General features: G+C 40.2%; 1 protein-coding gene across 11 annotated transcripts in view; it reads left to right on the top strand.

Annotated features, from left to right (window-relative positions):
* SSH2 (slingshot protein phosphatase 2) overlaps positions 1-21,203 on the top strand; it is a 270,234-nt gene that overhangs the window by 221,883 nt on the left and 27,148 nt on the right. For all 11 annotated transcript variants that reach the window (XM_047756765.1, XM_047756764.1, XM_047756768.1 and 8 more), the window contains 4 exons: positions 3,080-3,274; positions 7,329-7,422; positions 7,564-7,692; positions 17,521-17,567. In XM_047756765.1, coding sequence (XP_047612721.1) covers positions 3,080-3,274; positions 7,329-7,422; positions 7,564-7,692; positions 17,521-17,567 — 465 coding nt within the window. The remainder of the gene's footprint in view (positions 1-3,079; positions 3,275-7,328; positions 7,423-7,563; positions 7,693-17,520; positions 17,568-21,203) is intronic.

Genomic DNA, 21,203 nt, shown 5'->3' with positions numbered 1-21,203 from the left:
GGAAGGCCTTGGGCATTGGTGAACAAGTGAAATTCAGAGGTGTTCTTAGACTCCGAAAGATATTTAATGGATCAGATAGCCAGTTGGAACTGAGCGTTATAGGGACACACTGATTGAGTTAGTTAGTAGCAGTCTAGAGCCAAGTCTGAAACATCACAAGACTATGTGTTAGCTTTCAATTTCTTCAGGTAATCAGGAATAGCGTTGATGGAGTTGCTTTATATATCTGTAAGTTTCCATTTAAATTGCTGGCAACTGTTTGCAAGACTATTTATGTAATGCAAATCAAGCCTAGAAAAAACACTGTAGTTGTTAATAACCATCAGCTGGTGCACTGACACATTGGTGTTACTATATGTGTCAGAAACTGAGCCTGGTGCTTTACATGGATTACATCTAATCATCACACCAGCTCCCCAAAATAGTATTATTAGGGTCCTATTAAGGATGAGAAAACTGAAGTTTTGGAGAGTTTACATAACAGCCTGAGAGTAGCTCTTATGCTTAGACAGAAAAGACTCTTATTCTCTTGTTCTAGATTATCTAGAAAAATAATCCAGTATAAGCAGGAATGATGTGACTCTAGATTCGGAGGCATTCCCCCAGTCAGGGATTTGAATTTCAGTTCCTCATTCAGTTGCCTCTTCTGTAGTAGAAGTCCCCATAAGCAGCAGAATGGGCAGAAGGCAAACCAAACAAGAAATAAAGGAGCTTGAAAAATACTCTAGGGAGATATTTGCCCCTGAGTAACAGGATTGATAGGCTTCCAGTGTGTGGGGGTCCTAAAACAGAGTCGACTGAACAATTAACAGTCTTACCACTTCATACAGTGATTGAGGTAGGACACAGTTTCAGCTCATGTGTTTAAACCAGATTTTTAGATTTAGGGCATATTTCACAGATGTATTTCTCCTAGAAAATTTATGACCCCTTTTAACTGATGTTCAGTTTAAAAACGAACCAAGTAAAACCACAGCTTAAGTCCTATAAATGCAGTGTTCTCAGTTATATTTTGGAGAGGAATGCAAAATTGTCAATTCTTAAGATAGCGAGGATTTAAGTGATTCAAGCTTTGATTTTCTTTTTTTTTTTCTTTTTTTTTCTTTCTTTTTTTTTTTTTTTTTTTTTTTTGGTGTGCCACATGGGGAGTAGTGAACTGAAAGTCACAGGGAAAAAAAGATGGTGATGTATGGATCGAAGTGGCATTTAGACCAGGTGTTTCCTTCACAGGAAGCCACTTACAGCAGGCTCCCTCTCCTGTATGAAGCTGAAGTACGACGTGGCTTTGCATTGAGTGTGTTTTAGGGCACTTGCACCAGACACTTGTGGCATATGCTTTTGAAGCATGTGATTCCTGGATGAAGAAAAACATGCATTGAATATCCTACACATTGCACTAAGCTGGCCCTTACCTTTGAATCTGCATAGCCAAACTTAAATTCACCAAGAATTCTCTAAGAAATTGCCTTACTTTGAGTAAAAAGAAGCATTTTAAAAGATTCTGCAACTTTGTTTGTAAAGGGAAAATCTGTTCCCCTAATGAAAATGGACTGGCATGTTTTTCTCATCCACTTGGTAGTGAATTTATTTTTAAATTTACATTATATGGGGTTGACAAGGACTCACAGAACAGCATTGTCATATATTTATTGGTAGGAAAATAAACTGGAACAACCTTTCTGGAGAATGATTTGCCAATATGGCTTATCATTTGTATGCCCTTTGACCTAGTAATTCTCTAAGAATTTGTCCCAAGGTAATAATCAAGGGTATATGCAAATCTTTAACTATAAGAATATATGTCAGTATTCTAATAATAGCAAAAAATAAAAAGTAATTTAAATGTCTGTACAGTTAAATTACAGTATATCCATGTTTCTTAATATTATGCAGCCATTAAAAATTACTTCATTCAATATTTATTGACATGGAAAGATGTGGATGACAAGGTATAAAGCAAAAGAACAAGTTAAATGGTAGACAGAATATGGTCATGTCTTTATCTTAGATCTGTGCATAAACAAGCAGACTGGAAGGACCTATACTAAAACCTTAACAGTGGTTATTTCTAGGTGATTGGATTACAGGATGTTTCTGCCTTTTACATAAGGTCCCTAAATTTTCTGAAATGAGCGTGATCACTCACTCAAAGAAAAAAACAAAAAGTCATTTTTAAGAAGAAGATGTAAATAGATTGACCACAGAATCCTCTCATACAGTCCTTTTCCCTTAGGAGAGAGACATTAGTTTATAGCTAATAGGACATCTCATTCAACAAATTTTAACTGTGCTCCAGTTTTGAACTAGAAGGCATTCTTTTAGGCACTTGAGATATATCTGTAAACAGAAACATAGAAAGATGCCTGCTCTTGTGTAACTAACTTCCTAGCATTTCTGGCTTTAGCTTTTCCCAAATGTATAACCAAAAAGGTACTTTTCAGTTTTGTTTACCCTTCTCAAGTTCCTGAGTTCAGAGTCAGAGATTTAATTAGTCAGGATATAACCAGAGCTCTTAGATAGTAGCTCAAGTGTATGAATAAATGGTGTAAAGAAACTGGGAGACTAAGGCAGCAAAAATGACAGATGTCATTAGATCAGTACATTTTGGACATTAAAGGACTTGTCTTCAAGACTTCAGTGATCTATCTTCATGATCTTTGTGGAACCTCTGAGAATCATAGGGAACATATGTGCTAATGTGATTCTGTGCCAAGAGAAACAAATCTTTATGTAGTAAACGAAGTAGATCTTTAGTTCGCTAGTAATGCTAGCCACAGAGCGCTTCCAACTGTAGGATTGTCAGCTCCATAGGTTCCCAGACCTGTTTTTCACTGGTAGGCCATCAGTTCTCCTGCTCCCCTCTACCCCCCATCTTAATAATGCATCATATCTTTCAGCAAGAAGTGTCCATTTGATTACAATGAATAGATAATATAATCAGAGACTCTTGAATTCCAAGGAGCAGATTCTCCAAATTCAATAGAATTTAAAAATTGTAGGAGTTTGGGGTACACATGGATTATTGGCCTTTTGATATCACCACATTTCTGCAGTGCTCATTTCCCAGTATATCTTTCAGGTCTGCACTACAGAGTTTACACAAGGCTTGTGAAGTGGCCAGAATGCATAACTACTACCCTGGCAGCCTGTTTCTCACCTGGGTGAGTTATTACGAGAGCCATATCAACTCAGATCAGTCCTCAGTCAACGAATGGAATGCTATGCAGGATGTGCAGTCCCACCGGCCTGACTCTCCAGCTCTCTTCACAGACATGTAAGTCACTTACTGAGGATCACGGAAGCCCTCTCTGTTGTGTTCTCAGGGTAACAAGCCTCATGTTCCTTTCTAATCTTTACCCAGGTATATTAGTCATTGTCTGCACTACATCTGCCATACAAAAAACCCTGTTCTTTATGTTGTGTGCAGAAGCCTGAAGAGTTTCACTCCTGGGCACAGTGGCATCTCCATAGTTAAGAACAGCAATACCATAGAATCCCAGTAATGCAGATTCCACTCATTTGTCTTTTTTTTTTTTAAAGGGCCTCACCCGCAGCATGCGGAGATTCCCAGGTTAGGGGTCGAATCGGAGGTGTAGCCACCAGCCTGCCCCACAGCCACAGCAATGCCAGCTCCAAGCTGTGTCTGTGACCTACACCACAGCTCACAGCAATGCTGGATCATTAACCCAATGAGCAAGGCCAGGGATAGAACCTGCGTCCTCATGGATGCTAGTGAGATTCGTTTCCACTGAGCCACGACAGGAAATCCAGATTCCACTCATTTGATGACATAGAGCTTTTAGAGGGATGTTTCTAATACTTAAGAAAACAAGATGTTTCCAGTCATTTTAAAAGAATGCCTAGGTTGAGGAGTTCCTTTCGTGGTGTAGCAGAAATGAATCTGACTAGGAACCATGAAGTTGCAGGTTCCATCCCTGGCCTCTCTCAGTGAGTTAACGATCCGGCATTGCTGTGAGCTGTGGTGTAGGTCGCAGACGTAGGTCGCATCCTGCATTGCTGTGTCTGTGGTGTAGGTTGGTGGCTACAGCTCCCATTCGACCCCTAGCCTGGGAACCCCCATATGCCGCAGGTGCGGCCCTCAAAAAAAAAGCAGGAAAAAAAAAAAACAAGGTATAGAGTAGCTACTTACTAAATGATGTTACAAACCTTCACCTTTAGATTCCTAAAGTGATACCACACAGTTGATGATTTTTAAAAAGGCTTAATTTAGATAATAAATGCTTTTTATTAGAAAAGGTGAAGTTTCCAAGACTTGCCTGAGTGGAACAAAGAAACAGTAGAAGCTCTTTTCAATAAGGTATTATTGATACTAGAACCAGTTAGTACTGGTAGCTCTAGTCCTTTCAAGATTCCACAGTAACTGAAAAAATACGGATTAGTATTTCAGAATCTTGGACGATATTATTGACTTCACTGACTTCATACTTTTTGTCTGGCTGATGGGTATCAGAGGAATGGGTGTTTCACTTGGTTCAAAAATGTATATTCTGTCTCTCTCTCTTTTTTTTTTTTTTTTTTTAGAGCTCCCCCTGCAGCATATGGAGGTTCCCAGGCTAGGGATCTAATCAGAGATACAGCTGCTGGCCTACGCCACAGCCACAGCCACACCAGATCCAAGCCTCGTCTGCAACCTACACCACAGCTCATGGTAACGCTAGATCATTAACCCACTGAGCAACGCCAGGGATCAAACCCAAAACCTCATGGTTCCTAGTCGGATTCATTTCTGCTGCGCCATGATGGGAACTCCCCAAAACAGACATTCTGAGTCAGACTTATAGAAGAGAGAAAATACTTCTTTTCATTTTTCCTGATTTCATTAGAGAGAATTTGGAAATTACAGCACAAAGAAGAAAGAAAATGAAATTGCCCATAATCTCCCTCTATCCCTGAGCAAATAATAATAATGGTAATATAAAAGGTAGGCCCTGGCACATGGTAAAGGCTCATAAAATATTAATTCTTAGTGTGTACAAAATAACCACAATTTTAAGATAATGTATAATAAACAAATGTCTGTCGGTTTATAGAAAAAGACTAAAGGCTGTAGGTCAGAATATTAGTAATGATAGAAGGATTTTCATTAATTTTTATTTTCTCTGTGTATTTATGTATTTTCCAGATTTTTCTCTCTAGTGAAACTGAGGTAGAAAGTATGTTTGTGTTGTAATGCCTTTTCCACTCCCTCTTCTTCCCTAAGTTGACTAGAAAAGCTGGAAAAAGAATGCTGAGGATATAGGGACAATGTATGCCGAAACGGAGTTACATGCTCTCCTGTGAATAGTTTATATTTTGAAATACGAAGAAGATAGAGACAGAAACATAGGTGTATGTTGCCTCCAATGTGTGTCAGACGTTGTGCCAGGCAGTTCATAGATGGTGTCTCACTTAATTCTCATAAAAACCTCATGAGGCAGATAGTATTACTGTTCTCATTTTATAGAAAAGGAAACAGGCTCAGAGAAGAGAAGGAATTTGTTTACAGTCACTTGCCACTAGTAGGTAGCACAGCTGGGCTTAAAACCAAGGTGTGCCTGCTCTCAAACCACCCTGCCCCAACAACCATGAAGGATTGGGAGAAAGACTGCTGAACTAGGGAATTGAACCCATACATACAGGTGCTAAAATTTGTTCTAAAAAAAATAAAAATAAATAAAATAAATAAAAAATATAAATAAATAAATAAATATAAATGAAAATAAAATAAAAAGGGAGTTCCCATCGTGGCACAGTGGTTAACGAATCCGACTAGGAACCATGAGGTTGCGGGTTCAGTCCCTGCCCTTGCTCAGTGGGTTAACGATCCGGCGTTGCCGTGAGCTGTGGTGTAGGTTGCAGACGCGGCTCGGATCCCTCGTTGCTGTGGCTCTGGCGTAGGCCAGTGGCTACAGCTCCAATTTGACCCCTAGCCTGGGAACCTCCATATGCCTTGGGAGCGGCCCAAGAAATGGCAAAAAGACAAAAAATAAAATAAAATAAATAAATAAAAATAAATTAAAAAATTTGTTCTTAGCTAATATTTATTTTTAATAGTAGATTGAAATGTATAATTTTCTACCATAGCCATGTCTTGGAAAAATGGTGGGGAGCGTGGTTAAGAATTATAATCCCAGTCAAGGCAGGGATACCTTGGCTGATTGACAGGGAAATGGCACAGGTGTTCGCAATGCTCTGCAGGGTTCATTAGAAACTTGCGCCCAAGTGGTGCAGAGCGCCAAGGTTGTGGGGTCAGAGCATCCTTCTTTGGAGATTACACTGAAGCTATTTTTGCAGCCAGTGATAAGGCCTTAGGCAGCAAGGGCAGGCAGGATGCCTGAAGGCTTAGTCCATTTCCATCTCCAAATAAGGAAGTACAGAGCAGATACCTTTCTTCAGTAGGTGGGAGGGAAAGATGAGACAGAAAGTGCTCTCTGTTAGCCTCACTCATGTTCTGTGTAATATGAAATAATGCTTTTAGAGAGAAGCATCTAGTTATGTTGAACTGGTACCTTTCTAGTAATTGGGGAATAATCTTCCTACTTTGACTTCATAATAAAGTTCCAGGAGTAATTTTTATTTTTAAGAGAGTCAGAAGACTTAGGGAAGCAACATAATCAAGCAGGTAGACTGTTAGGCTGAGCCGAGAGTTCTGGTTTTCTTGCCAGTGTTCGTGATGGTTGGCCTGACATTTAACCTTTCAGCTGTTTATTTCCTTTATCTGTAAATTGAAGATAATAATTTCAGAGATGTTGTGAGATCTTTTGTGAAAAAGAAAACATTTTGGATAGAGTACTCTGGGTAGTTAATCCTTGGAACCCATTTTGGAAGAGAATTTGCTTCATTGAGGAAGGCAGAAATCACTCTTCCCTCTCTCTCATTTTCTAGAACTGCAATAACAAATGGCCAGCACAGGGTAGTATTTTTAAGCTACAGAAGACCCAGTTCAATAGTAGGTCACACCACTGGTCTCCCCAGCTTGGTGTTCTTGCTCAGCAAGTAGCACTAGGGGTGCTTGATGAGAAATGGTCCTCCATTAAAGCATTACTCTCTGTATGGCCTATTCGTCTTTACTCCTTGGATCTATATACGTGAATATATTTATGGGCTTTTAAACATGTACAATTTCTTTAATAATTTCTATATGTTTACATTCTATATATTCTGCAAAGGAACTTTTTAAAATATAGTATTCTTTTTTCCATGCCTCCAAAATATAAATTTGAGGGTAACAAAGGGAAGGCCTGCCAATTTGGAAACGTATTCAAATGTATATTCATTAACTTGGTCAAATTCCTGCCTAAGAAAAATCATCATTTCTCTCTTACCAGACCAACTGAACGTGAGCGAACAGAAAGGCTAATTAAAACCAAATTAAGGGAGATTATGATGCAGAAGGATTTGGAGAACATCACATCCAAAGAGGTAAGTGACCTTGAGTCTAGAAATATAATAGACTCGAGGCTAGAAATAGAATAACAATAAGTGTGGATCTAGAAATGGTGAGCAGTTGAAAGTACAGAGGGACTTTGCAGAGACTAGTACAATATGTCATCTTTGTTTCAGATACGAACTGAGTTGGAAATGCAGATGGTGTGCAACTTGCGAGAATTCAAGGAATTTATTGATAATGAGATGATAGTGATCCTTGGTCAGATGGATAGCCCTACACAGATATTTGAGCACGTGTTCTTGGTAAGTCTAGGGCCACTTTATTTATTTTTTAAAATTTATTTGGCCACACCTGCAGCATGTGTAAATTCCTGGGCCAGGGATTAAACCTTTGCCACAGCAGCCACCCAGGCCACTGCAGTGACAACACTGGATCCTTAGCCCCCTGCACCACAAGAGAACTCCTCCTAGGACTACTTTAAAGGGGTGTGCTGAAGCTAGTTCGTAAAACTCATGGGGGGCAATTGTCAGGTTTTATTATATTTAAATGAAGTGTAATTTTCATTAAAAACAAAAGTAATACTCAAAACTTCATCACATCCTAATTATTTTACTATATTTTATTATTACTTGCACTCTTAAGGTTATTTACATCTGTTGTATGGTGGAGATGTTGTATAATAGTGTACTTCTACTCATCTTTCCCAATTCCTCAGTGATATCAGGTGACCATAGTGGGAAAATTCACACCAAAGAAATTGGAGAATGTTACAGACAGATCAAGGCTTCCCCCCCCCCCCCCCCGCAACAGATCATCTGATCTTGATAATAGTCAAAGGCACAAAACAGACCAGTCTCCAGTAGTTTTATGCAGTGTATCCCAATAGAATGATCCTTTGAGGTCGTGCTTTCATATCTGCCAAATGTGTCTAAGATTGGACGTGTCTGAGCAGAGCAGAGTAGAAGTACTTGGAACAGAGACTACTGGACTTTTAAGACATTTGGAACCTTGTATGTACATTTTGAGTCCCTCAGTTACCTTTTTTTTTTTTAATGAGAGTTTCAATGTTTATTTCAGATTCTTGGTTTTGGGGTGGGGTTTTTTGTGGCTTTTTTTTTTTTTTCTTTTGTGCCACACAGTACGTGGAAGTTCCTGGGCCAGGGATTGAACCTACGCCACACATCAGCAATCAGAGCCACAATGGTGAGACCACAAGCACCTCAACCTGCCAGGCCATCAGAGAACTCCCTCAATTACTTTTTCATTACCAAATCTTTAGTGACTTAAAACTGTTCTTCATGGTGCCTGAATATTCAGTGACTTGTAATTAGCCCAAGGAGACCTCTCCCAGATGGATTAGGAAAGCCTCTAAAATTCTCAGACTTATTTACCTCGCAAATGTTAAGGACTTCCAGTTTTCATCTGTACATGGTGGTAGTGGGAACAAGGACAATAAGAATAACTAAAATCAGTGGGAACACCAAAACTTTATTTTTGCTTCCAGTTCCCACATGCTTTGACCAAAAATGCTAACAAGGAATTAAATTGATTGGCTTGAATTTCACTTCTTTTCTCTGGTAAGGACATTTTGTGAACTGTGAAATGATTAGAAGCTGGGAAACAGGAGAGAAGAGGAATAAATGCACAGGAACTGACTAAACTGGATCATCTCATCCTGAATATGAGTTTATTTCACCAAGCGGTCAGACTTCATGCCACAGAAGGCTTGTGCCCTGAATTAACTTGTTGACACTTTGGAGTATGTGTTCTTGTCCAGTGATTCATGGTGGTGTGTAGCTATGAAATTACTCATGAAAAGCTGTGAGCTGGGAGGGGAGCTTCTTTTCCATTACTTTAACTTGACGAGTGTATGTTGCCATTTCTGGATGTAGATCATACGGCAAAACTGTTGTTGACCTTTCCATTTGCATAGCACCTGGTTTTGTTGTCTTTTGTGTACAGTTCTGTGAGGGCTCAAGTATTCCCTGCTCTTGTATCCTTGGAAAGAATTTTGGTGTTGTCCATAGAAAACTTATGAGTCACTCATTCAAATGGACCCTGCCCCCAACTGTCTCCATGTAACATGACTGATTTTTATGAAGAGCAAGTGCCTGTGGCCAAAAATAACTCATTAGAAAGTGACCAAAGCTGTAAACTTGGAAGTTGCTTTCACATTGAGCTTGGATCTTAATACCTAAAAGGATGAAGATATGATGAATATCAAATTCTTTTTTTTAATGATTTTTTTTCTATTATATTTGGCTTACAGTGTTTTGTCAGTTTTCTACTGAACAGCAAAGTGACCCAGTCGCACATAAATATACTGAATATCAAATTCAGTCAGCATCTGTTTAATTTCAAACATATTTCCCTGTGTCTCTGGTGCCACCCCCTCAATAACTACCTTTTCCATACCCCTTCCTCAAATGGTGCTGTTTTAGGACATGTAAACAAAATTTAATAATATTCTAAGCAGAAAGAACAATCTGGTTCTCCTCCAAATTAGTCCCTAATCAGCTACAAATGCATTTATGTGAGTATTTGTACCAATAGATTCATCCTGTTATTTCATCATTATTGGCATAGTCTTCTGTCTTGGGTTTTTCTCTTATTACAAAAATAGTTCATATTCACTGTAGAAAATTTAGACCACTTTAGAAGACAGCAAGTGAAATTTAATCAACACCAAGAGAGATGAGCACAGTTATCTTTCATTATGTAATATTGCCTTCCAGTCTTTTTTACTTTTTTATATTTATCTATGTATATTTTTTAAAAAAAGGAAAATGTATTCAGCTTCAAATGTAATTCTGTTTTCTTGAGACTAGACATGTTCTTTGCATTGAAGACATTCTTCTTATTTGGGGGAAAAAAACTTCCAAACTGGAGAATCCTGAAATTTAACCCTTATCTAGCAAAATAAGTGCACAAACAGGTCATCTAAACATCTTACTGTACTTCTTCCTTGATGGCTTCCTCCCTTTGTTTGTACCACCATATCCTGTGTCCAAATCCCTATCTTTTCTCTAGTGCCTTGCTGGGTTTCCCAGCAGTTGACATGGAAAAAGAGGTCTTATCCAAGCTGCAAGTGGTGGTGTTAATTTTCTGCAAAGTCATTTCATCTTGTGCATAGCTGCCGTGCCTGGAGTGCAAGCAGATTGTGTGAAGGGAGGCAGCAGGATTTCTTCCCTCCCTTTGGAAGAATGCTTGGCCCTGTAGTGCACTGCACAGAGATGTTTATTTGGAAAGGTATCGGCTGATATGGAGAAGAAAAGTGTAGAGCATAGTTTAAAGAAAATCTGCAGTGAGAGGACAGGATTGACTACTTGGGAGCCAGGGTATTTCCAGAAAAAGAAGTTCTTCTACACCCTTCTGAGTGTTTTACTTCTCCGAGGTGGAAGCCTTTGCCCAACCAAATCTCAGTATCAGCATCTCTCCTGGAGGCTGTCTGATTTGGCTGAGAAAATGCTAGATATGAACAGAGATCCTTTGCAGAACAGCAAGCAGTTTTCTTAGCTAGACAAGGGAAAAACAGGAATATTGGATGGACAACCAGTCATTTAAAAAGTAGTCAGGGGGAGTTCCCGTCGTGGTGCAGTGGTTAACGAATCCGACTAAGAACCATGAGGTTGCGGGTTCGGTCCCTGCCCTTGCTCAGTGGGTTAACGATCCGGCGTTGCCGTGAGCTGTGGTGTAGGTTGCAGACGCGGCTCAGATCCCGCATTACTGTGGCTCTGGCGTAGGCTGGTGGCTACAGCTCCGATTCAACCCCTAGCCTGGGAACCTCCATATGCCGCGGGAGCGGCCCAAGAAATAGCAACAGCAACAACAACAACAACTACAACAACAAAAAAGAAAAAAAGACAAAAATAAATAAATAAATAAATAAATAAATAAATAAATAAATAAATAAAATAAAAAGTAGTCAGGGGGTGCTCCCGTCGTTGCTCAGTGGTTAATGAACCCGATTAGGAACCATGAGGTTGCGGGTTCAATCCCTGGCCTCACTCAGTGGGTTGAGGATCCAGCATTGCCGTGAGCTATGGTGTAGGTTTCAGATGTGGCTTGGATCCTTCATTGCTGTGGCTCTGGCGTAGGCTGGCAGCTATAGCTCAGAATTGACCCCTAGCCTAGGAACCTCCATATGCCTCCAGTGCAGTCCTAAAAAAGACAAGAAAAAAAAAAAGGAGTCAGGGAGTTCCCTGGTGATTCATCAGGTTAAGCAAGCAGCATTGTCACTGCTATGGCTCAGGTTTGATCCCTGGCCCAAAAACTGGTGTGGCCAAAAAAATTAATAAATTTTTTAAGTTAATAAAAACTTTTCTTTAAATAGTCATTCTTTTAATGCTGATTGTTATCTTCTTCAAAGTTTGACATTACAAATCCTTTTGAAATACAGTTTTCTTTTCAAAGAACAATTCTCATATTCATGATTTTTGCTCCTCAGCTGGAGATGTATAGCATAAACTTCGAAGAAAAAGTGAATAGATCTTGTGCCTGGTTGCCACAGTAAAGTGACTCACAGCATTGAAGCTGTAGTTATGGTGTGATGAAGGTTTGGCAGGAATACCAAACCATGAAGATGATGTCAAGTTGTATTGTTCTTAGCAGAACCCAGAGTACAGTCCTCCTCCTTTACCATAAATGTGCTCTCCTATTTTCCTTGGAACATCCAGACCCCCAGAAAGGCAATTTCCTGAGGATAACGTTTGAAAAGAAATCATTTACTTGAGTCTTTGGGCCAGAGTACAGGGTGGGTGAATTGGAGTGAAAGATGGAAGTGAACTTATTTAAAAATATATTATAGTTTGAAGAATTCATTTTATGTTTTGTCATACAATTAAAATATGCTTCCCATAATTACACAGAACCTAGTGAAAACCCCCATGGAATTTTGTTATTGTGAGCCTGAAAAGCATAGGAGAAAAATACTGAGTCCATGGAGGACCCCAGGGAGCTAATATACATGACATTTTCATTGAGGACAGAAAAGTAATTACACCCTGTTGATTCCAGTTCTTTCAGGTTGGACCTGAAGCAGCTCTAAGCACAGCCCAAGTTCCTTTGTATGGCCTTCATGGAGTCACTACCTGATGCTTTTAATTTATTTTGTTTCTGTATTTGTGTCATTTCAGATTGTCAGATTGAAGTTTCTCTGGACAGGTAGATGAAATTCATAGACTTTTCCCATCACTTCAGGGTTATTTCCGTCTAGCTAGACAGAATTCTGCAGAGGATTTAGATTTCTAAATTAAGAAGTGAGGTGGTCACATTTCCCTGGCTGCAATTTAGCCACTCAACCCTTATTGCTTGGCTTCTGTCTCCTTGAAAGTCTTCCTTTTTTTTTTTTTTTTAAATAGTTCTTGCCTCTTTCTTTGGTGTGGAAGCCAGTTTTCTAAGCCTGAACACAGAGCCTTCAGAACCTCCTGTATTATTTTAAAGCAAGTCAGGTGAGCCCTGATCTATAGAGAAGGTCAGTTGTCCATCACTTACTTACAGACCTTTGGAACTTCAGTGCAGCATCCTTGAGATCTCCTTGTTCATTGGCCAAATTACAGTTCACTTTGTAGTACGAAGATAGTGCTTGCATAACACTTGGCAGTTTTCATAGTGCTTCATTTACTTATCTCACTTGACCATATATTCGGTAAGCAATTGTTGATCCTCTTTATTGTGCCAGGCATGAGGCTAGATATTTGTGCAGTCTGATCTAATTCCATAAGATAGGAGCGGTGACCATATCAGATACTCATAGAAGGCCAATGGAGTAAGGATACAAAGGTGACCCCTAGATTCGACAGCTAGAAGAAGTCATTAGTAACATTAGTGGGAGTGATGAGGGCAGAAGCCATGATGCTGGGTTGATATTCATGGGAAATAAGGAATCATAGAAAGTGAGTATTGGATGTATTTCTGTGAATCTTGGCCATGAAAGGAAAGTGAAGAGGACAGTGTCTAGAGGACGATTTAGGATGGGAAGTGGGGGTTTCCATTTTAATACGAGGGAAACTAGGAGGAGGGCAGGTTGATTTATAAACAATAAAAGACAGTTCTGGAGGCTGGAACACTGAGATCGGGGTGCCTGCGTGGTTGGGTGAGGGCCCTCTTCCAGGTCGCAGTCTTCTCTTTTGTATACTTCAGTGGCAAAAGGAATGGGGAGAAAATTTATATTTGTAGTTTGAGGAGAAGGTGCCTATTAGATACATAGGACTAGGATAGGAGGAGTGTTTCATTTTACAGATAAGGAAAGTGAAAACAAAGAGGTTAAGCAGTTTGCCCAGTGCCCTACAGCAGCAGGGGGGCACTTGAACCTGTCTTCTAATGCTAAATTCCATTTAATGCATAATTCTGAAACCAGTTTTTATTTGTAAATATTTGCCTTTTCAAGAGACATGAACAGATAGCTCAAAGATAAAAAATGGACCTAGAACATTGAAAAGTTGCTCACTTTTAAGAGAAATGCAAATTAATATTACACTGAGATACACTGATCCGTTTAGAAAAGAGTCAAAAGCTTCATCACATGTTTTGTTGGCAAGGCTATGGGGAAAGGGCACTGTGAGGCAGAGTGGGTTTGAGGATATACTGTAAAATGAAGAAAGCAACAAAAGAATAGTAGTATAGTACTTTGTGTAAGTCAGAAGTGGTAGTAAGTATATGTTTTGAAACAGAACACAAGAATAAGCCAGAGACTAATTTAAAAAATGGTTACCCACGGGGATTGAAAAGATGGGAATGGTAGCGAGACTTCAGGTTTACTCTTTAATAAACTTTTGACTTTCAGCCGCATAAGATTTTTGTATATTCAAAAAAAAATGGAAAACATGGAAAAAGCACACCCTAAAATTGAATATAAACAGGAGCAAATGAACCCAGATATATATCAAATCGATAAACCTCACAGAAAGTAAGTAATTCAAATAACTGAAGCATAATACTCTGACTGTACATCTTAGTGGGCTATAATAAGGGAAGAAAAGAAATGCGGAGAAAAATTGAACTTAATAGGTTTGTTGTTGGTTGTGGTATTGTTGTAATAATGTTAAAACGGTTTGTAAGTAGAGCTTACAGAACAACTTACTATTGTAAGTTGTTGGGAACCAAAGTCCTCACTGTGGAGTAGGGAGATAAAAATGTTAGTGGAGAAGCGAGGATTGGAAGGGCCAGTGTGAGCTCAGTACTTAAAAATATTTCCTGATAGGTGTGCTTGCTGACAAGGTTTAGGAACAATGATACCCAGTACTTAGGAGCATACTTAATTAATGCCCAGATTGGGATTTTGATAGATTTTTCTGCACTAAAAGAAACCAGAGGAGTTCCCGTCATGGCGCAGTGGTTCACGAATCCAACTAGGAACCATGAGGTTGCGGGTTCCGTCCCTGCCCTTGCTCAGTGGGTTAACGGTCCAGCGTTGCCTTGAGCTGCGGTGTAGGTTGCAGATGCGGCTCGGATCCTGCGTTGCTGTGGTTCTGGTGTAGGCCGGCAGCTACAGCTCCGATTCGACCCCTAGCCTGGGAACCTCCATATGCCACGGGAGCGGCTCAAGAAATAGCAAAAACAAAACAAAACAAAACAAAAACAAAAACAAACAAAAAAAAGAAACCAGAGCTTCTTGGGGAAATGGCTGATTCTACTCAAAAAGTGAATGTACAATAGTTTTTTGTACCACAAAACGCAGAAATGCTTAAAGACTAACAGAGTCATATCAAAAGGAGCCTGTCTGAAAGGATTCCCACTCTCCGAATTCCAGGCAATTTTCATGTCCTAAAAAAAAAAAAAAGATGGTAATGGATTATAGTGTTCTAAATACGGAGTTCCTGTTGTGGTGCAGCAGAAACAAATCTGACTAGTATCCATAGGATGTGGCCTTGATCAGTAGGTTAAGGATCCAGCGTTGCTGCAAACTGTGGTGTAGGTCGAAAACTTGGCTCGGATCCTGCATTGCTGTGGCTGTGGTGTAGACCAGCAGCTGTAGCTCCTATTCGACCCCTAACCTAGGAACTTCCATGGGCCATGGGTGCAGACATAAAAAGCAAAAAAAAAAAAAAAAAAGAATTCTAAATACAAAAAGAATTTGAGTCCGTAGTGACGTTCAGATAAAGGGTGGGGTGATTGATTAGGTGAGACTTTTACAGAATGTCAGTGACCATGTAGAAGGAATCATGGAATTAGAAAATCACCATTTTGGGAGTTCCCGTCGTGGCACAGTGGTTAACGAATCCGACTAGGAGCCATGAGGTTGCGGGTTCGGTCCCTGCCCTTGCTCAGTGGGTTAACGATCCGGCATTGCCGTGAGCTGTGGTGTAGGTTGCAGACGCGGCTCGGATCCCGCGTTACTGTGGCTCTGGCGTAGGCTGGCAGCTACAGCTCCGATTCAACCCCTAGCCTGGGAACCTCCATATGCCGCGGGAGCAGCCCAAGAAATAGCAACAACAACAACAAAAGACAAAAAGACAAAAAAAAGAAAAAGAAAAATCACCATTTGTAACCCCCAGTAAAATAACTAATTTGTACAAGATCAGCAATTGATGCTGAAATCATAGTGTAAAAAGATTGTTTTACCTTTGGCAAACACAAAGGTATCTTCGAAGAATTCCGTCTCAGCATGACAAATAATGGGGCAGATTGACATTACATGCCTCGTCATTTGATGCAGTAGGAAGTATACAACATCTCCCTTGTGACATTCTTGCAAAAAATGTTTGACCTGAATCTAATCATCAGGAAACAGTCAGACAAATCCAGGTTGTGGGAAGCTCTCCAAGATTACATACTTGTATTCTGCAAAAATGTCAATATCATGAAAGACAAAATAAATGCAGGGTGGACTGTTCTAGATTAAAGATAAAGACATTGGAGTTCCCGTTGTGGCGCAGTGGTTAACGAATCCGACTAAGAACCATGAGGTTGCTGTTCGATCCCTGCCCTTGCTCAGTGGGTTAACGATCCGGCGTTGCCGTGAGCTGTGGTGTAGGTTGCAGACGCGGCTCGGATCCCGAGTTACTGTGGCTCTGGCGTAGGCTGGCAGCTACAGTTCCGATTGGACCCCTAGCCTGGGAACCTCCATATGCCTCGGGAGCAGCCCAAGAAATATCAAAAAGACAAAAAAAAAAAAAAGATAAAGACGTGGTGGGAGTTCCCACCGTGGTGCAGCGTGTTAATGATCTGGCGTTGCCTCTGTGGCAGCGTGGGTTCAATCCCCGGCCTGGCACAGTGGGTTAAGGATCTGGCATTGTCAGTGCAGTGGCTTGGGCCATTGCTGTGGCATGGGTTTGATCCCTGACCCAGGAACTTCCACATGCCCCAGGTGTGGCCAAAAATAAATAAATATATACAAATTTTTAAATATATATAACAAAAGAAAGGGAAAGGAGGAGAGAGAAAGCAAATATCGCAAAATATTTACAGTTGATAAATTTACTTCCAGATAATCTATAGAAACCTCCTTTAAATTTTGAATCATGTCTCACTCGTTTGACCATTTCACTCTCTACCCCTGCGTGTGCGCGCATGCGCGCACACACACCCTACCACTTCCAACTTCTTAGATGCAACATAATGCACTAGAAAGAGTGTGAATTTTAGAATGAATTCCAGTTTAGTTCATAATACCACTTTGTTCATTCAATGGATGTTTATTCAATAGCTGCCGAGTGCCAGACACTGTGCAGGAGCTTCCATAGAGAACAAGAGACCTGGTTGCTGCCCTCAAGAAGCTTACATTATAGTGGAGGAGAAAGGCAGTGGACAAGCACATCAATAAATATACAAGTAAAAATAGTGATACATTTTATTGAAGTAATCAGAGTACTATAAATAAGAATAACGAATGACATTTTACTTAGATTGGACAATCGTCAAAGACACCTTTCCATCAGAGTCATCTTGAGCAAAAATTATTTGAATTCTATGAGGGTTGGTTTTTGTATCTGTAAAACATGAGGATAACTTTTTACTTTATCATTTGTGGAAACTGAATATGGTAGCATAAAGTACATAGAGAGGAAACTTGTAAATGTTATTGACCTTCTTTTTAGAAACACTGCTGCTTCCCTCGCAGGACCCCTTTTCAGATATCATATTTGGTTCATTTGCTAATACTCCCTAACCTTGTCTTTTTTAATCCACAGGGCTCGGAATGGAATGCCTCTAACTTAGAGGATTTACAGAACCGAGGGTAAGCACACAGAGCAATTGCCGACACCTCCATGTGTCAGAAATCACTGTTTTATCTTTACATTTTCCAGTCAAAGATGTGTCGGTAACCTTAAGCTTAAGAGTTGCAAGTTGCTTCTAGCTGGGTTTTGGGGGGGTTTTTTGTTTGTTTGTTGCACTCCTGAAGAACATGGAAGTTTGTGGGCCAGGGATTGAACCCAAGCCATAGCTGCAGCAACACTGAATCCTTTAACCCACTGCACAAGGCCAGGTGTTGAACCCATGCCTCTGCAGCAACTGAGCCGCTGCAGTCAGATTCTTATTGGGTGTAATCTAAAAATTAAAACAGCTTCTCTCCCATTCTTTCATCCCCCCACTTCCCAAGAAAGATTTCTTGGGAAATTTCAGTGGAAAGGCTTTCATAAACAAATATGCAAGCCTTTCGTACTGTTTAAAACCAAATCCAGTTATTTTTTTTTTGTCTTTTTGCCATTTCTTGGGCCACTCTCGCGGCATATGGAGGTTCCCGGGCTAGGGGTCGAATCGGAGCTGTAGCTGCCAGCCTACTCCAGAGCCACAGCAACGTAGGATCCGAGCCGCGTCTGCGACCTACACCACAGCTCACGGCAACGCCGAAACCTTGACCCACTGAGCAAGGGCAGGGATCGAACCCGCAACCTCATGGTTCCTAGTCGGATTCGTTAACCACTGCGCCACGATGGGAACTCCCCAAACCCAGTTATTGATTTCCTTTTTTAAAAATTAACTTCAGAGAGTTCCCATCGTGGTGCAGTGGTTAACGAATCCGACTAGGAACCATGAGGTTGCGGGTTCGATCCCTGCCCTTGCTCAGTGGGTTAACGATCCGGCGTTGCCGTGAGCTGTGGTGTAGGTTGCAGACACGGCTCGGATCCCGCGTTGCTGTGGCTCTGGCATAGGCCAGTGGCTACAGCTCCAATTGGACCCCTAGCCTGGGAACCTCCATATGCCGAGGGAGCGGCCCAAGAAATAGCTATAAAGACAAAAAAAAAAAAAAATTAACTTCAGGGAGTTCCCGTTGTGGCTCAGCGGTTAATAAGCCCGACTAGTATGCATGAGGACCCAGGTTTGATCCCTGGCCTTGCCCAGTGGGTTAAGGATCTCGCATTGCCGCGAGCTGTGGTATAGGTCCCCGACACAGCTCGGATCCTGAGTTGCTATGGCTGTGGTGTAGGCCAGCAGCTACAGCTCTGATTTGACCCCTAACCTAGGAACCTCCATATGCTGCAGGAGCAGCCCTGAAAAGGGGGGGGGGGGGGAGTTAACTTTGGGGTATTTTTTAAGAGCAGTCTAAGGTTGGCAGCAAAATTGAGGGGAAGGTAGAAATATCCCATACCCTCAACCCCCACACATTCATAGCCTCACCCATTATCAACATCCCCACCAGCATGATGCATTTGTTACAAATGATGAACCTACATTAACACATCATAATCACCTAAAGTTCATAGTTTATGTTAAAGTTCACTCTTAGTGTTATATGTTCTGTGGCTTTGGACGAATGTATAATGACCCTATATCCATCATTATGGCATCATACAGAATGTTTTCACTGCCCTGAAAATCCTCCTTGCTCTGTCCATTTGATCCCCACCCCCGTCCCCTAGCAACCACTGAACTTTTTTATTGTTTCTGTAATCTGTGGTTCCTATTTTTATGTAAGAGTACACAGAACTGCATATGTTGAGTTCACAGCTCTTCATTCAACATTTATTGAGCAACTTCTGTGGGCCAAACACAGTACTAGATGCTAGAGAGCCAATGAAAAATAAGCCTTAGTCCCTATTCTTTTATAGAAAGGTGCTTAAAGACTAAGTAGGTTATAAATGTAAAATGGACAGTGTAAAATTGAACAAGAAGACCTGCTTTGTATTAAAAATATGTTCCTTTGCCACAGGTATAGCCCTTAAAAACATAAGTAAATAAATAAATATTCCTAAGCAGCAAGATTATGAGTTTGATTGTAGCAGTTGAGACCACAGTGAACATTCAGCAGGCAAAAAGCAGCCATTCTTCCCTTTTCACTTCTTTTTGGCTATTAGCTAATGCCTAACTCTTTCGCTGAACTTGGCCTTAGGAGGTCAGATCATCCTAATAAAAGAAAGCCATGCCTGGAAACTGACCATGTTAACTCTTCATTTTAGACAGAGATAAGACCTACTGAGACTCACAGATAGTGACGACTCCCTGGCTGTTTGCTGGCTGCCTGTTTTCACAGCTACAAGTCAGCCTTCTGGTTATCTTTAACATGATTAGATGGGTACTTCCTACTTCTCCCTCAGGAGAAAGAGAGCCAAATGATTATACAAAAAGTTCTGGGGGGCGGGGGTGGGAATCTAGTTATTTAATTTTAAAATATGGAAGTAAATAGAATTTGGAAATTTTAAGTTGCTAAGGATTGAATCGAAGAGTTCTTAAAAGCAGAGGCTGTATCTTAGTTTGTATGAAACATACCTAGCTCAGAGCTTTATACCAAAAGGTGCTCAGTAAATGTGAAGGAATGATATAGCAATTGACAGACTCTAACCTATAAGAAACTAGCACCTGATACAGTGTTAATATAAAAATCTGAATGTGATAGAGCAGTACCTGCCAAATGCATTAGAATCACTGCATTTAGAATCGTACACGCATACTTTTTAACTTTTGACTCCTATCTCTAGCTGGAGATAAGACCTGTTCATCTCATTTACTGCTTATAAGGCTAAATTATAAAACAGATAAATTTATTTATCTTTAAAAGACGAGTATGGTTAGATGCTCAGATATCCATTTGGATCTTGTTTCTTAAATTCACTGGCACTTAAACTATAATCCCTGAATATGGTTCAAGGATCTGTACACAAAACATTTGCATTGCCCTCTGTGGATGAATTAAGGGATTTTCAAGTGTAATTTTGACAGTAAGGTCACATTTTCCTAATCCACTAACTTTAAAACTCTAAGTGCTAGTCCTTATAAAGATGGCAACGAAGTTTCAAGGGGTACCATTTCCAATTGGCAGAGGTACCATTTCCAATTGGAAGAGGCTACCTAGAATTCTGCAATTAAAAAAGATTGAGACGCTCTCTCCTGCTATAATGGGTTTGGGGATGGGATTGGGGATGAGAAGGTTGTTCGTTTTTATTTTAAATTTAAAAAGAGGAAGTATTCTTGCCCTTTTTTTCCTGACAGTTTTGAGATACAATTCACATACTATACAGTTCACCCTTTTGAAATGTATACTTAAGTGGTCTTTCCTAAATTCACATCTTTCAACCCAGAAAAAAAGCCTGTACCCTTTAACAGTCACCCCCATTTTCCTTCCTCCTTCCAGCTCTTAGAAACTACTAATCTACTTTTTGTCTCTATAGATGTACCTATTCTGGACATTTCATTTACATGGAATTACACAATATGTGACCTTTTAAGAATAGTTTGTTTCACTTAACATTGTATATTCAAGGTTCATCAGTGTTTTAGCATGTATTAGTACTTCATTCCTTTTTATTGCTAAATAATATTCCATTATATGGGGGGGTATACAGATACTATATTTATTTATCCATTTATCAGTTGATGGACATAAGAGTTGTTTCCACTTCTTGGCTATTAGGAGTACAGTTATGACCATTTGTAC

The sequence above is a fragment of the Phacochoerus africanus genome, chromosome 14 (assembly GCF_016906955.1).
Source record: "Phacochoerus africanus isolate WHEZ1 chromosome 14, ROS_Pafr_v1, whole genome shotgun sequence".
NCBI lineage: Eukaryota > Metazoa > Chordata > Mammalia > Artiodactyla > Suidae > Phacochoerus > Phacochoerus africanus.
This window is presented reverse-complemented; position numbering and strand designations above follow the sequence as displayed.